General features: G+C 41.6%; 1 protein-coding gene across 1 annotated transcript in view; it reads right to left on the bottom strand.

Annotated features, from left to right (window-relative positions):
* LOC139419193 (rho GTPase-activating protein 32-like) overlaps window positions 1–15,852 on the bottom strand; it is a 105,603-nt gene that overhangs the window by 43,368 nt on the left and 46,383 nt on the right. Inside the window, exons 4-8 of the mRNA XM_071169186.1 lie at window positions 15,019–15,105; window positions 12,059–12,196; window positions 4,371–4,463; window positions 2,751–2,873; window positions 2,149–2,226 (exon numbers count right to left, since the gene is read on the bottom strand). Of these exons, the coding sequence (XP_071025287.1) occupies window positions 2,149–2,226; window positions 2,751–2,873; window positions 4,371–4,463; window positions 12,059–12,196; window positions 15,019–15,105 (519 nt within the window). The remainder of the gene's footprint in view (window positions 1–2,148; window positions 2,227–2,750; window positions 2,874–4,370; window positions 4,464–12,058; window positions 12,197–15,018; window positions 15,106–15,852) is intronic.

Here is a 15,852-nt window from a genome sequence, read left to right as displayed (position 1 = left end):
TATAAATCTCTAGGCTGTATAATAGAATAATATAAATCTCTAGGCTGTATAATAGAATAATATAAATCTCTAGGCTGTATAATAGAATAATATAAATCTCTAGGCTGTATAATAGAATAATATAAATCTCTAGGCTGTATAATAGAATAATATAAATCTCTAGGCTGTATAATAGAATAATATAAATCTCTAGGCTGTATAATAGAATAATATAAATCTCTAGGCTGTATAATAGAATAATATAAATCTCTAGGCTGTATAATAGAATAATATAAATCTCTAGGCTGTATAATAGAATAATATAAATCTCTAGGCTGTATAATAGAATAATATAAATCTCTAGGCTGTATAATAGAATAATATAAATCTCTAGGCTTCACTTAATGAGTTTGGAGGAAGACATGATATAAATATTTTTGCGTGCTTTAATGAAGACGTGGGAAACTGCCAAACCAAAGCCATTCCCAGCAGAGCAATTTGACAAAAACCCTTCTGTCATTATTGACTAATCATCTAGTCCCATCTCTGATTTACAAATCTTAACGTGTGCGATACCTAACAAATCAGAGACCAGACTACACTAAGACACTTTTAAAGAAGCGTCTATTTGCTTAGGAGTATGTAACCTACACGCTTTGCAAAATAAATGGCTTCCATCTTGTAGTAAATGTGACTGATAAGAGGGTTGAATGTGACTATCATAGGGATCCAAGGTCCAGCTGTCTTGCAACTTACAAACAGTACTATGCTATATAAAGATGTGACGCATGCTGAGCACTCAACGAAAGAAGCTCACCCTTTCCATGGTTGGATTTTCTCTCTCCCTCTTTCTCTTTGGACCCTCCAGCTTTCTTACTCCTTCCCCCCCCCCCCCCCCCTCTCTCTATATATATATATATATACATACATACATACATACATATATATATCTCCCCCCTCTCTCTCTCTCCTTGAGGCTCTGCAGGCAGGCTGATGTGTTGTGTCATACAGAAAGACGTGAGCTGAATACCTGACCTTAAGCCACAGACTGACTCAGACTGCCTGTAGGGTGACTGACTGCCCTCCGGTGGAGATAGCAGGGAGGACATTGACATTTGCTTTGTGCGAGCAGATACACAATCCAATCAATGCTCCACCATCTAGTGGAGCATTGACATACAATGACATGCATTTCCCCAAAATCCAGATTGGTTTCAAGGACCAACATTGTGTGTAATAACCTAGTTATGACATCATTGTTGAAGACCAAACATCATGGTATGCACCAGACCATGATTCTTGGTAGGAATGAGTGCCATGATTCATAATAATGAAAAAATAGACAGATAATACCTTTGACAAAACCAAGGAATCTTCATCTACTTGATATTCCAAAATCACACACAAATAATGTTCCCTCTCTTTAAAACTCAGCATATGCACCCCTACAGTACAACAAAGCAACAGGCAACAACCGCCTCCAATAGTCTTTAGCCTAACAGCTTCCCAAGTTCCTAATTGTCCTTCTGCAGCGTTTAATAACAACATGTTGTGAAGGCCCATCCAACATGGCTGCCCTCCCAGCTGGCCTGTATCAGTATTTTTCCCCCGGGGCAGCAAGCGGCAATGTTATGGGTCAGCTATGACCAGAACACTGCTAAGGGTCAATGCTAAGGGCACAGGAAGTTCAGCTGGATTAGATCAACAGACAACACAATATCAGGCTTTATTGTGCTCAAAGAAAGACTATTGATCACTTTAAATGGAATACTGGAAAACGTAGCTAGGCTAATATAATCACATCACGATCGAGAACAACCACTCTGTGTACCCATTTTGTATGATACAATGAGTATGTCTGTCTTTAACTGATGAGATAGTCCATAGAGAAATGTTTAACCCAAATGAACAATGAGCTGATTTGGTCTTTTGTATATGGATAAATATAGTAGAATTAGCTAAAAGGCCAAACCAAATGTGACTGAAAAGAGAAATTGATAGACACCAAAGCACAATAAATATCCTGGCCTTGTGGAGTCTACAGTAGCTCAGTAGACAGAAGATGAGTGGATGCCAAGCCATCTGTGCGCAACTTATAAACACCCCAGGTTCTAAACTGCAACACAGTAATTGTTTGTCTGTGTGTGTATGTGCTTCTGGGTCACAAACCTGAAAGCCGTGCTTGCCCCTCCACCATGTGGTGTCCTCTTTGGGGGGCATGTCAATCACTGACACAATGTCCCCAACCTGTCAGGGGAGGGAGAGAGATTGGAGGGAGAGAGAAAGGGGAAGAGAGGAGAAGAGAGGGATAGCTGGATTAGTCATTGCTAAAGAAGGGACTCACTAGTCATGCTGTGAATACATCTGAGGGGAAACATCATCCTACATATAGAGGTGGTGGGTATTATTTGCTAAGAAACGTTTGGGAACCACTAACTGCATCAGAGAGTATTTGTACAGAAGAATTGCATGTTCAATCAGATGTGTGAAAAGTAGTGTGTGAAAAGAGTAATGGAGAAACAACTCCCTAGGAACAACAATGTATTGGGGCATCTGTAGAATAGTAAATATGATGCAGATTACCTGTCATACAGCAAAGAACAACGTGCTCATAAAATACGTATGATTATTTATCACTGCATCCAAGCACAGCCATTTATCCATGACATTCCCATTTGTATCTGTACATATGTCCATGTGAGTGTGTGTACACGCATTTGTATGTGCACGTGTTTAAATGCGGTTCAGCTCTCCCTGTACTTGGCAGTCACCTCGAAGGAGAGCTCGTCGGCGGCCTGCGCGATGTAGCGTTTGATGACATGGGCGGCGGCAATGGCGGGTACATTGATGGAGGACTCCTCGTGGACCAGTAAGTGGTTGCCCTTGTTATCAACCTGGAACACACACACACAATCAAGTTAGTGTCATATTTACTGTCTGTCACTGCAGACATTACACTGGGTTGGTGAGTTACTGTTCTATTATACAACGGGTGGGGCTAATCCTGGACGCTGATTGGTTAAAACTGCATTCCAGCCAGTGTCTATTCCACACGTTACCACCAGCTAAAGCTATGACGTTTAAATGCCTATTTACTCTGTTCCATCTCACTGCGCAATCCACTGTCTCATCAGCCCAGCCAGGCAAGTTATAAACTTGATCTCCACTGTAAAAAGAATCTAGACAATATATCCCATTTCTTTTAGACTAGCAATTGGTTTTCAAATGCGGAGATTTGTATAAACCTTGCTTTCTGTCTCTGACATTTGCAACATTGTTTCAGTATTGAAATTCGATCTCCAGCTGTCTCATAGTAGTGAACGTGTAGATGTCAGGAGTCAGGATAAAACAGACGGAGGGAGATTTTCTCAGCCAGTCAAAGATCATGAAGAATCAGCATAATTTTTATGGATATATATATATATATACAAAGAAATGTCAATAGAAAACAGGTCAAATGAAACGAAGTGCAGCTACTGTAGTTTGCAGTCTTTCCAGCTTCAGTTTGAAGTAATTGTGTTAGCTGTGTCATTGGCTAGCGCCTCTGAACAACATTGTCCTGAAATAGCGCATCATTAGCTCATTGTTAAGGATGTATCCAAATAAATGTCACTAGAAAACAGCTTTAACAAATGCAAAATTGCAGCTACTTTGTTGTTATTCTGACTAAAATGTTTGACGTAACTGTAAGTTAGCCATAATTGGCTAGCTAGTAAGCAAGGGAGAAGAATGTTGCCCGCCAGTATGGAAATATAACATTTAGAACAAATGACTGGGTAGTGTCCATAGATACAGAACTTGGGTAGACGGCTTGGATAGCAACCCTAGATTTGTGTCAGACCTATATCTTGTGGAAGGATGAAATAGTATGAATAAATCCAACAAAATAACGTTTTTAATGAAAATATATAAATCATTATTTGAATACGTTGGTACCCCGTCTCAGGCCTAACACTCATGCCAATTAACCCAAACACCGGCTTCTCGGGCATTATCACTTAATTACGTGTGAGTGAATAAGGAAAGAGAGGAGCAGTAAGCATGTGTGCATGTAAGAAAATGGGAAACTACAGTATGTGTTATGTGTGGTGTATTTGTGTAGAGCATGGCTCTCCAACCGTGTTCCTGGAGAGCTACCCTCCTGTAGGTTCACACTCCAAACCCAGTTTTAACTGACCTGATTCAGCTTATCAACAAGCTAATTATTAGAATCAGTTGCTAATTAATAATTTAGGGTTGAAGTGTAAACCTAGAGGACAGTAGCTCTCCAGGAACATGTTTGGAGAGCTCTGGTCTAGTGTGTGTGGGAGATTGATAGACAAACAGACACAGACAAGACAGACAGACAGACAGCATGAGACACAGAGACATAAACCCAGACAGAAGCTCACCTCCATCCACGTGAGGGCGGGCCCACAGTTGATCTTGTTGTCAGCGATCGCTGAGAAGCGGGAGAGGTAAGCCATCAGCATCTGGGAAACTGCCTGTGAGAGAGGAAACCAGGAACAGACAATGGGTAAAATACTTACATAAAATACTAGTTCCACACAGTGTTGAATGACCTACAGCTACTAAAAAGGTAGTGTACAGTACCAGTCAAAAGTTTGGACACACCTACTCATTCAAGAGTTATTCTTTATTTGGGCTGTTTTCTACATTGCAGAATAATAGTGAAGGCATCAAAACCATGGAATAACACATGTGGAACCATGTAGTAACCAAAAGTGTTAAACACAAGAAAATATATTTTATATTCTTCAAAGTAGCCACCCTTTCTTTGCCTTTATGACAGCTTTGCACAATCTTGGCATTCTCTCAACCAGATTCATGAGGAAGTCACCTGGAATGCATTTCAATTAACAGGTGTGCCTTGTTAAAAGTTAATTTGTGGAATTTCTTTCCTTCTTAATGTGTTTGAGCCAATCAGTTGTGTTGTGCCAAGGTAGGGTTGGTATACAGAAGATAGCCCTATTTGGTAAAAGACCAAGTCCATATTATGGCAAGAACAGCTCAAATAAGCAAAGAGAAATGACAGTCCAACATTACTTTAAAACAGTACAGTCGCAAAAACCATCAAGCGCTATGATGAAACGGGCTCTCATGAGGACCACCACAGGAAAGAAAGATCCAGAGTTACCTCTGCTGCAGAGGATAAGTTCATTAGAGTTACCAGCCTCAGAAATTGCAGCCCAAATGAATTATAGTAACAGACACATGTCAACATCAACTGTTCCGAGGATAATGCGTAAATCAGGCCTTCATGTTCAAAGAAACCACTACTATAGGACACCAATAAGAAGAAGATACTTGCTTGGGCCAAGAAACACAAGCAATGGACAGACAGGTGGAAATCTGTCCTTTGGTCTGATGAGTCCAAATTTTGTATTTTTGGTTCCAACCGCCGTGCAGAGTAGATGAACGGATGATCTCTGCATGTGTGGTTCCCACCATGAAGCATGGAGGAGAAGGTGTGATGGTGCTTTGCTGGTGACACTAAGAGATTTTTTTTTAAATTCAAGGCACACTTAACCAGCATGGCTACCACAGCATTGCTGGTAGCCAAGTATTAATCTAACAGTAAATGTAATGTCTCAAAAAAACGTTGCAGTTGTAGCCTGTGCTCTCGCAATGGCTGATGTGCATTTCACACGCTCTGTATTTAAAAGCCATAACAAATATCATGGTTGTAAAATAGTTGCTAGAGAGAGAACATGTATGTCTACAGAAAGCTTAGAACCTCCTCTCTTCAACAGTGACAACAGCTGTGTTTTTCCCGCAATTGGATTTTGAAATGTTATAGCCTACAATCAGAATACTTTATTTTCTCCTGGAATGCAGGGGGAGAGGGAGTGAGTCTCGCTCATCATAGAAGCAGGCCACAGCGAAACAGTCACGGGGCAGGGCAGAGACTTTAATTACAGGAATCATAATTAAGGCTCTGAATGAATAAAAAAATGTGTTGGTAGCACTGGTGCGCTCAACTTAAAAAAGTTAGGAGCACCACATAAAATGGAGGAGCACCAGAAAATAAGATTTTTTAAATTGATTGAGATACAACCTACATGAATTACAACCTACTACTTTTGAAGCAAATGTTGTGCTCTGTCAACTAATATGTAACCCTGTAAATGCATGCATTTATTATAAAAGCTAAAATGTTGATACAAATAGCTGTCATTGAAATTACAAAGCAATATTAGGTTTCTACATGGTGTAAAAAGCACTGTTTCCTATTGAGATGCATTGCATTGAAAATTGTACACTGCCTCTTTAAGAATGTCAGTGACGTTCTGAGTGACAACATGCAAATCGGTCATTTATTTTTATTTATTTCACCAGGTAGGCTAGTTTAGAACAAGTTCTCATTTACAACTGCGACCTGGCCAAGATAAAGCATAGCAGTGTGAACAGACAACACAGAGTTACAATTAAGTAAACAATTAACAATGGAGTAAACAATTAACAAGTCAATAACACAGTAGAAAAAAAAGAAAAAAAAGAGATATATACATTGTGTGCAAAAGGCATGAGGCGAATAATTACAATTTTGCAGATTAACACTTTTGATTAACACAGCATTTTCACTTTTGGATGAATAGCGTGCCCAGAGTGAACTGCCTCCTACACTGCCCCAGATGCTAATATATGCATAGTATTATTAGTATTGGATAGAAAACACTCTGGAGTTTCTAAAACTGTTTGAATTATGTCTGTGAGTATAACAGAACTCATATGGCAGGCAAAAACCTGAGAAAAATCCAACCCGGAAGTGGGACATCTGAGGCTTGTAGTTTTTCAAAGCTTGGCCTACCGAATACACAGTGTCTATGGATTCAAGTTGCACTTCCTACGGCTTCCACTAGATGTCAACCGTCTTTAGAAACTTGAATGAGGATTCTACTATAAAGGAGGGGCTCATGAGACCTGTTTGAGTCAGTGGTCTGGCAGTGTCTCAGGCTCGTGACGCACGCTCCCGACAGAGTTAGCTCTCGTTCCAGTGCTTTTCTTCAGACATAGGAATTCTCTGGTTGGAACATTATTGATGTTTTGTGTTAAAAACATCCTAAAGATTGATTCCATACATCGTTTGACTTGTTTCTACGACCTGTAACGGAACTTTTAGAGTTTTTGTCTGGACGAAGTGCTCACGCCTCATGAAGATGGATTACTGGGCTGGACACGCTAACAAGTGGCTATTTGGATATAAATGATGGACTTTATGGAACAAATCAGTCATTTATTGTCGAACTGGGATTCCTGGGAGTGCCTTCTGATGAAGATCATCAAAGGTAAAGTTATATTTATAGTGTTATTTCTAACTTCTGTTGACTCCAAAATGGCGGATATTTCTCTGGCTGGATTGGGCTCTGAGCGCCGTTCTCAGATTATGCTTTATCCGTAAAGTTTAAAAAAAAATCTGACACAGCGGTTGCATTAAGGAGAAGTCTATCTTTCATTTTGTGAATAACACTTGTATCTTTTATCAATGCTTATTATGAATATTTCTGCAAAATTGCCGGATGTTTTGGAATCAAGTCATTACTGCACGTAACGCGCCAATGTAAACTGAGATTTTTGGATATAAATATGCACATTATCGAACAAAACATACATGTATTTTGTAACATGATGTCCTATGTGTGTCATCTGATGAAGATCATTAAAGGTTAGTGATTCATTTTATCTATATTTCAGCTTTTTGTGACTCCTATCTTTGGCTGGAAAAATGGCTGTGTTTTTTTGACTTGGCAGTGATCTAACATAATCATATGTTGTTGTTTTTTAATTCGGACACGATGGGTAGATTAATAACAAGAAGTTGATCTTTTATTTGCTGTATTGGACTTGTTAATGTGTGAAAGTTACATATTTCGAAAAAATATTTTTGAATTTCACTCGCTGCCTTTTCAGCGAGTCGAGGTGTTCGAGGGGTTCCGCTAGCGAAACGCCTGCGCTAGAAAGGATATACTGGCAAAGTTACAAGGTTGTTAACTTGCTAGCTAATGAGGTAACATGACTTAACAAGGTGTTAATGGCCCACAAGTAGTTTAAGAACGGCTCATGACATGGTTAATGAACGTAAAATACAGCCCGCCAATGAAGATGCAACCAGCTGCAGAGCCAATGCACAATAGAAGGGAAGAAATGTAGCACTACTTTTGAACAGTTTGGGCTAGAGATAACCAGTTCTCTCTGTAGTAATGGTGTAACCACCACAGTCACGGATCAGCGCTCACTTTTTTCTCTAGGATACTCAGAAATAGCGATACAGCAAAGCATAATCTTTACAACAATTATTATCTGGGCAAAAAAAACATTTTGCACAGCTAAATATTTAGGAGCACATGCGATCAAAATGGCCACACTAGAGCCATGATCACGAAGAAAATGCACTTTATTGTTTGACCAAATCATGGTTAGATCCTCCTAAAAAAATAGGACATTTGGAGTGAAGTGACCATGTAGAATGTGTAGCTCACACCGAAGCGACCAATTAAACACGACTTGCAACAGCCAAGTAAAAGGGTCACAAAATACAACTAAATTATCGCAGTCTGGAGCCCTGGTGTGTGTCTGACTTGAGCATAGGCCAGAAAGACATGTTTGACTGAGCTCATAATGTAGCCAATCCTAATGATATTGAAAGGACGGTTGTTTCTAGTTTTTCATTGGCAACTTCTTGAGTAATGCACTATAGATGAGAGAAAGCGAGAACAAAAAGAAAGACTGAGTGGTGAGTGCCTACCAGAGGAAATCAAACGCTCCACTGGAGGCCGTTTGGAGAGGAGAGGGGAAGATGGAGAGGTTAGAGAAGGGGAGAGGAGAGGAGAGGGGAAGATGGAGAGGTTAGAGAAGGGGAGAGGAGCGGGGAAGAGGGAGAGGTTAGAGAAGGGGAGAGGAGCGGGGAAGAGGGAGAGGTTAGAGAAGGGGAGAGGAGCGGGGAAGAGGGAGAGGTTAGAGAAGGGGAGAGGAGCGGGGAAGAGGGAGAGGTTAGAGAAGGGGAGAGGAGAAAGGTTAGAGCAGAAGGAGAGGAGAGGTTAGAGAGCTGAGCTCCAAAGAGAAGAGAGGAGAGGAGTAGGTGAGATTAGAGAAGGGATACGTTAAAGGATAGGAGAAAAGAGGAAAGGTTAGGGGAGGAGAAGAGAGGTTGGAGATGAAGAGAATAGGTTAGAGGAGAGAAGAGGAGAGAAGAGCAGAGAAGTGCAGAGTGAGTCAGAGACAAAAAGAGCAGAGCAGACCATTGAGGTGGTGGGCATGGGGCCAGGCCAGACGTGGAGCCAAACCCTTTCCTGACCCTCTCCGGGAGGGTCCAGCCCGCTGCCTGCCACATTGATTCCAGTACATGAGCTGGCACTGTGCGTACCCAATCAGAACAGGGTCCACCAACACACATACACAGAGGCCGAGTGTTATAGCCCAGAGGAAGGGGCCTAATGGGGTGCAAGCTGACTACACATGTACATGACACAGACAGCTTAGCCCTGGTTTTAAAAGGACCATAGCCTCGGAGCGTTTGTTTTCTTTCCACAAGATGTGTAAACATTTATAACCAGATCAGCCCCAACTTTACCCACAGCCAGGACAAATCTGGCCACGAGGAAATGGTGAAAAAAAGGCAATTCTATATGTGAAAGATGGCAAGACGTGTACAGTGACAAAGCATGTCAGAGGTTTAAAAAATGTTTTTCATTAGAGACTTCACTGTGGCACAACCAGACAAAACAATGGCTAATGAGCTATCAGATCTGTCCAAATATTTAAATGAAGGACATATGTCACCTTGAGGGAGTTCAATAAAGACGAAGCTGACAAGGATCTCTGGTTAAATCAAATTAGTCTCTAGTCAACCCTCATTCGTCACAGGGAGGGAGAGTACGTTGAAACTGACGCCATATTTAGACTCAATGACAAAGCAGGCCGCTGACTGAAAAAAGAAAAAGAACAAAATCTGCTGAAAATAAAGCCCTGACATTCAAGTTATGAAAACAGTAGCAACAGTGCTACAATACTAAGCACTTGATTTGGAAGGTAAGTAAGCATCTGGTATAGAAGGCTTTCTGTACAGAGCAGCAGAGGAGGGCCTTGCATGGCCAGGTCTGCTTTGGGCTTAAAGGCTATAAAGGATAAGGAAAGGAAAGCTTTTCTTTGATGACCTGGATGCTTTCCTTATTGGGGCTCCATTTGTTGGTTACTGTTGGGTGATGAATACCCTGGCGCTTCCCACAAGACTTGTCCTATTCAGCGCACTAATCCAAAAGTGAGCCTTCCCCTCTGAGTGCCAGACAGGGTATGTGCCCCAAATGGCACCCTAGTCCCTATATAAGGCACTACTTTTGACCAGGGCTCATAGGGCTCTGGTCAGAAGTAGTGCACCATGTTGGAAATAGGGTACCATTTGGGACTCCACCAGGCCCTCTCTTCAGCCCCTCTCCTTCTTGTCAACATGACCAAGAAAACATAGACCAAGAGGGCTAAGACTCTCCAGAAAGACAAAGACTAGATAACATGTGGTACCACAACAGTAAAGCCAAGCACAGGATGGCTGGCTAACTGAATCAATAGGGAGACTGATTGGTTGATTAGCAGTGAGTTTCCTGATTTCGCTGAATATTCTTACCAAATTTGTACAGATTTTCTCTAAATTCGTTTAGACTTAACGAGTCATGGAAGATATTGTATAAGGTAATGTCAGCTCATTTCAAACAGGCAATCTAGCTCCCCAAGTACTGGCCTACAAAACAGTGACAATCAAGTATTGGAATGCGCAAGCCATATGTTGGTTAGCATACTAGCTAGGCTAACACTATCCAAATACCTGCAGTAGCTAGGTACCAAAATATGCGCTTCAAAGAGGGGTCAGCAAAACAGCCTCTCGACAATACGGTTAGTGACATTTTAATTCAAGCCAATTTTCCCCTACCCCAATTAATCCTATAAGGACCTATGTGTATTAAATGCCTGAAGGCTACAATCAAATGACTGCTGTCTGAAATTACTGTACGCCAACTCTCTGCTATTACTTGTCCCAGCAGCCACGGACACGGATTAAACTGAAAGGTCCGACATCTCGTTCCTCCAATCACGACTGAGGTATTTCCACAGCCTTTTTTTGTGAAAACCCTAATAACCTGTTTTACCAGTAGTTTTTAGCACTGAACATCCCACTACAGAAGGACCTGTGCTTTCACTGTGGGCGTAGTAATCTGACCTCCTGAGATTAGTCAACGCGCAGCCCAGTGTTTCACATTACACTTTGGACAGCTGGAGAGAGAGGTTGTGTCTCAAATGGCACCCTATGCCCTATAAACATGTTGTGCACTAATTTTGAGCAGGGCCCAAATCTGGTCAAAAGTAGTGCACTATGTAGGGAATAGGGTGTCATTTGGGACGCAGGAGCAAAGTGGTGACTGTGAAGCCTAGTCAGCCTACCTTTGTGGGAGTCTCTTTTTAGGGGCAGAGAGCATGAGTACCAGGGCCTTTTTCCATTTACTGAAGGACTGGATGATCATATGGGTAAGCATTAACAGCCACTCCATACTTCAAAGCCCATCAATTTAGCTGTGAAAATGTGCCACAGTTCAAGAGGGCTTTCTCTGGGAAAACAACTGTAAACAGAGAGAGCGAGTGAGAGTTCCTATCGCAGCCCAGCAGGATGGAGAGTTTTTCTAAAAACATAAAACAGACTATACAGCTGCTTCCTCTAAACACCAGGCCATTAGACAGAAAGAAAAAAAAGTGAAAAAAAAACCTCGGCACAAATGGACACTAAATAGCCCATGAATCAGCCTGCAACGAACACGAGTTTGTAAAACAAGCAAATACAGCATTGACATTGTGCAGGTATTTCACTCTAGGACGGACATGGACGCAAAACTGTTCTCAAGTCACCCGTCCTTTGTCTCTTGCTTCTGTCTGAACACCATAATCTTGAAGGGGAAAGATAACATAGTCCTTAAAGTCGTGAGCTTTGAGGCGGTATTCAAAGTGGGAGACTGGGGGAGACCATTTGAATGGGGATATAGGGGTGTTGGGTGGGGTGGGGCACATTGGCTGTACTGAGAAAGACCGGGTATCTTACCTCCTCACGATCCCTCAGACTGTCGAATCGAGGCAGCTCAGGCAGCTGCGAGAAGCGGCGGTCATAGATGCAAAGGTGCAGGTGCTTGTCCAGGACACGGAAATCCTCATAGCTGCGCTTCACAATCCAGCTTCGGCTCTGCGGAGCAAAAATAGCAAGAGTGGGAAAGTAAAGAGAGAGAGAGGACGTTTCAAAACACAGGGGATATGAGCCAGAAATCTTGCTTGTTTGTAGGTGACCAAATACTTATTTTCCACCATAATTTGCAAATAAATTCATTAAAAATCCTACAATGTGATTTTCTGGATTTTTTTTCTCATTTTGTCTGTCATAGTTGAAGTGTACCTATGATGAAAATTACAGGCCTCTCTCATCTTTTTAAGTGGGAGAACTTGCACAATTGGTGGCTGACTAAATACTTTTTTGCCCCACTATAGATACTTTTGTACCCGTTTTCTCCAGAATCTTCACAAGGTCCTTTGTTGTTGTTCTGGGATTGATTTGCACTTTTTGCACCAAAGTACACTAATCTCTAGGAGACAGAACACGTCTCAGGCGTCTGGAAATTGCTCCCAAGGATCAACCAGACTTGTGGAGGTCTGCAATTGTTTTTCTAAGGTCTTGGCTGATTTCTTTTGATTTTCCCATGATGTCAAGCAAAGAGGCACTGAGTTTGAAATACATCCACAGGTACACCTCCAATTGACTCAAATGATGTCAGTTAGCCTATCAGAAGCTTCTCAAGCCATGACATTATTTTCTGGAATTTTTCGAGTTGTTTAAAGGCACAGTCAACTTAGTGTATGTAAACTTCTGACCCACTGGAATTGTGATACAGTGAAATAATCTGTCAGTAAACCATTTTTGGAAAAATTACTTGTGCCATGCACAAAGTAGATGTCCTAACCAACTGGCCAAAACTATAGTTTGTTAACAAGAAATTTGTGGAGTGGTTGAAAAATGAGATTTAATGACTCCAACCTAAGAGCATGTAAATGCAGCGGGGTAATAACTTTGCATGTTTTATTGGTATTGCGAGTAAATCCAACAGGCATCATGCTCGACAGAATGGAACAGCTCCTAAATCGTCCACCATATCTAGCTCACCCGCTTAAACTGTGCTGGCCTGCCCTGGATAGCTAATTTTGGAATCCATTGATGAAGTGATCAATTTGCCGAAGCTATTTCTGGAGTACAACACGACAAGTCGATAACTCCATACGTTAATTTAACTGATGATACATCTTTGGGGTAAATACATCAGAGGCCGGCTGGCACATGACAAAGCAAGGCTTTTTATAATCTGAAGAAGAGGGTGCTGAATCAAAAAGTGACAGGCAAATACAGTTGTGATGTAAGCCTCAGGCAATGTCCCAAATGGCACCCTATTCCCTATATAGTGCACTACTTTTGACCAGAGCCCTATGGGCCCAGGTGAAAAGCAGTGCACTATATAGGGAATAGGTTTCCATTTGGTACATGCCCTCGGTCAGCACCGGGCACACATGACTTGCCTCGCTAGGTCTCTGATGAGAGGGTAGCGTAACTGCCAAGTTGAGGAAAAGATTTGGAGGCACGGATGGTATGCCAGATATCTTCTCCAAGTTGTGTGTTTTGTTGCTACTCAACACCTCATGAGCATCATGGATGAGGCCAATTGGTGTGATTTCAGTGTCACTCTCCTTTCCCACGAGACCCTTCTATTTAGTTGTTTGGTTGTTTCAGCTTCACTGTTCCCACAATTTTAATCATGACCAAATGGGTTTTCAGAAATGACTGAAAATGAGCCAATCACCTACTAGCTAACACATTGGACATTCATTTGGTGTGTGACAAGATTCCAAAGACAGAGGCTTTCCATGTGACTGTGTGTATTTGTGAGAGTGTGCATGCAAGTGAGAGTGCGTGTGTATGTAAATGTGAGATAGAGTATGTGTGTGTGTACCAAACGTTTGGACACACCTAGACATTCAAGGGTTTTTCTTTATTTGTACTATTTTCTACATTGTAGAATAATAGTGAAGACATCAAAACTATGAAATAACACATATGAAATCATGTAGTAACCAAAAAAGTGTTCAATCAAAAGTAGCAACCCTTGCCTTAATGACAGCTTTGCACACTCTGGCATTCTTCTCAACCAGCTTCACCTGGAATGCTTTTCCAACAGTCTTGAAGGAGTTCCCACATATGCTGAGCACTTGTTTGCTGCAATTCCTTCACTCAGCAGTCCAACTCATCCCAAACAATCTCAATTGGATTGAGGTCTGGTGAATGTGGAGCCCAGGTCATCTGATGCAGCACTCCACCAGTCTCCTTCTTGGTCAAATAGCCCTTACACAGCCTGGAGGTGTGTTGGGTCATTGTCTTGTTGAAAAACAAATGATGGTAGCCATGCTGGTTAAGCGTGCCTTGAATTCTAAATAAATCCTTGACAGTGTCACCAGCAAAGCACCCCCACACCTGCTCCTCCATGCTTCAGTGGGAACCACACATGGGGAGATCATCTGTTCACCTACTCTGCATCTCAGAAAGACACGACTGTTGGAACCAAAAGTCTCAAATTTGGACTCATCAGACCAAAGGACAGACTTCCACCGGTCTAATGTCCATTGCTCGTGTTTCATGGCACAAGCAAGTATCTTCTTATTATTGGTGTCCTTAAGTCGTGGTTTCTTTGCAGCAATTCGACCAGGAAGGCCTGATTCACAGTGTCCTCTGAACAGTGTAAAATATATGTTCATTTGTTTAACACTTTTTGGGTTACTACATGATTCCATATATGTTATTTCATAGTTTTGATGTCTTCAGTATAATTCTACAATGTAGAAAATAGTACAACTAAAAACAAATAAAAATGAGTAGGTGTGTCCAAACTTTTGACTGGTACTCTATATGAGAAAGCACTGATTGAGGACACCGCAGCATAGCACAGCACCCAGATGATTACTCGGTCATACCTGGCAGTAGATCTTGATCAAATACTGCAGCTCCTTGAACTCAAAGCCATTCCGTGTCACTTCACTCTGTTCATCCGCGAGGGACAACTGGAATACAGAGAGAAAGGGAAAGAGGGAATGAGAAAGTATGAGACGCATATGGTAGCTCTTGGTGTTTTGGGTCAAATGGCAGAAGGGCGTAGATGTGGACAAATGACAGAAAATTCTGTTTAAATAATCCTTTAACCTTTCTCTAACCCCCCTTCTTTCAAGCTAGAACACCATCCTTCACAGCCCCTGACAATTAAACACAGCCCAGTGCTCCTATTCACAAAGCTTCTGAAAGTAGGAGTCCATTTTAGATCATAATGAATATGATTATACGAACAGGTGGGAACATATCCTAGATCAGCACTCCTACGCTTTGGAAATACGAGCCCTGTACATTTTAACCCCAATCCTTTTTGTCCCTTCTCGCGCTTCTCTCGACTTCTCCTGCTGTAGGACACAGAGAAGATGAACGTAATACCTGAAAGAGGTTGTCCCAAGCCAGCCGTCCGCAACTGACATACATGAAGTGCCACAAATGCACTGGCTGGATAGGCTACTTGGACCTATTTATTCCAAATTATTGACTGAAATTAACCTATCAACATAGTGATTACATATACAGTGTGCATAACTTCTTATTACAGGTGCATACTAGACAATGCACCCTGCACCATTAGCAAGCTGTCATGAAGTTAGTGGGTTGAACAGTTAACATTAGTTGCTACTTTCTAGCTACAAGATCGTAACGTTTAACAGGTTGCAGATATCTAATATCACTTATTTTTGAGTAGAAGGGTTAAAACG

Source organism: Oncorhynchus clarkii, chromosome 10, assembly GCF_045791955.1.
Source record: "Oncorhynchus clarkii lewisi isolate Uvic-CL-2024 chromosome 10, UVic_Ocla_1.0, whole genome shotgun sequence".
Classification (NCBI taxonomy): domain Eukaryota; kingdom Metazoa; phylum Chordata; class Actinopteri; order Salmoniformes; family Salmonidae; genus Oncorhynchus; species Oncorhynchus clarkii.
This window is presented reverse-complemented; position numbering and strand designations above follow the sequence as displayed.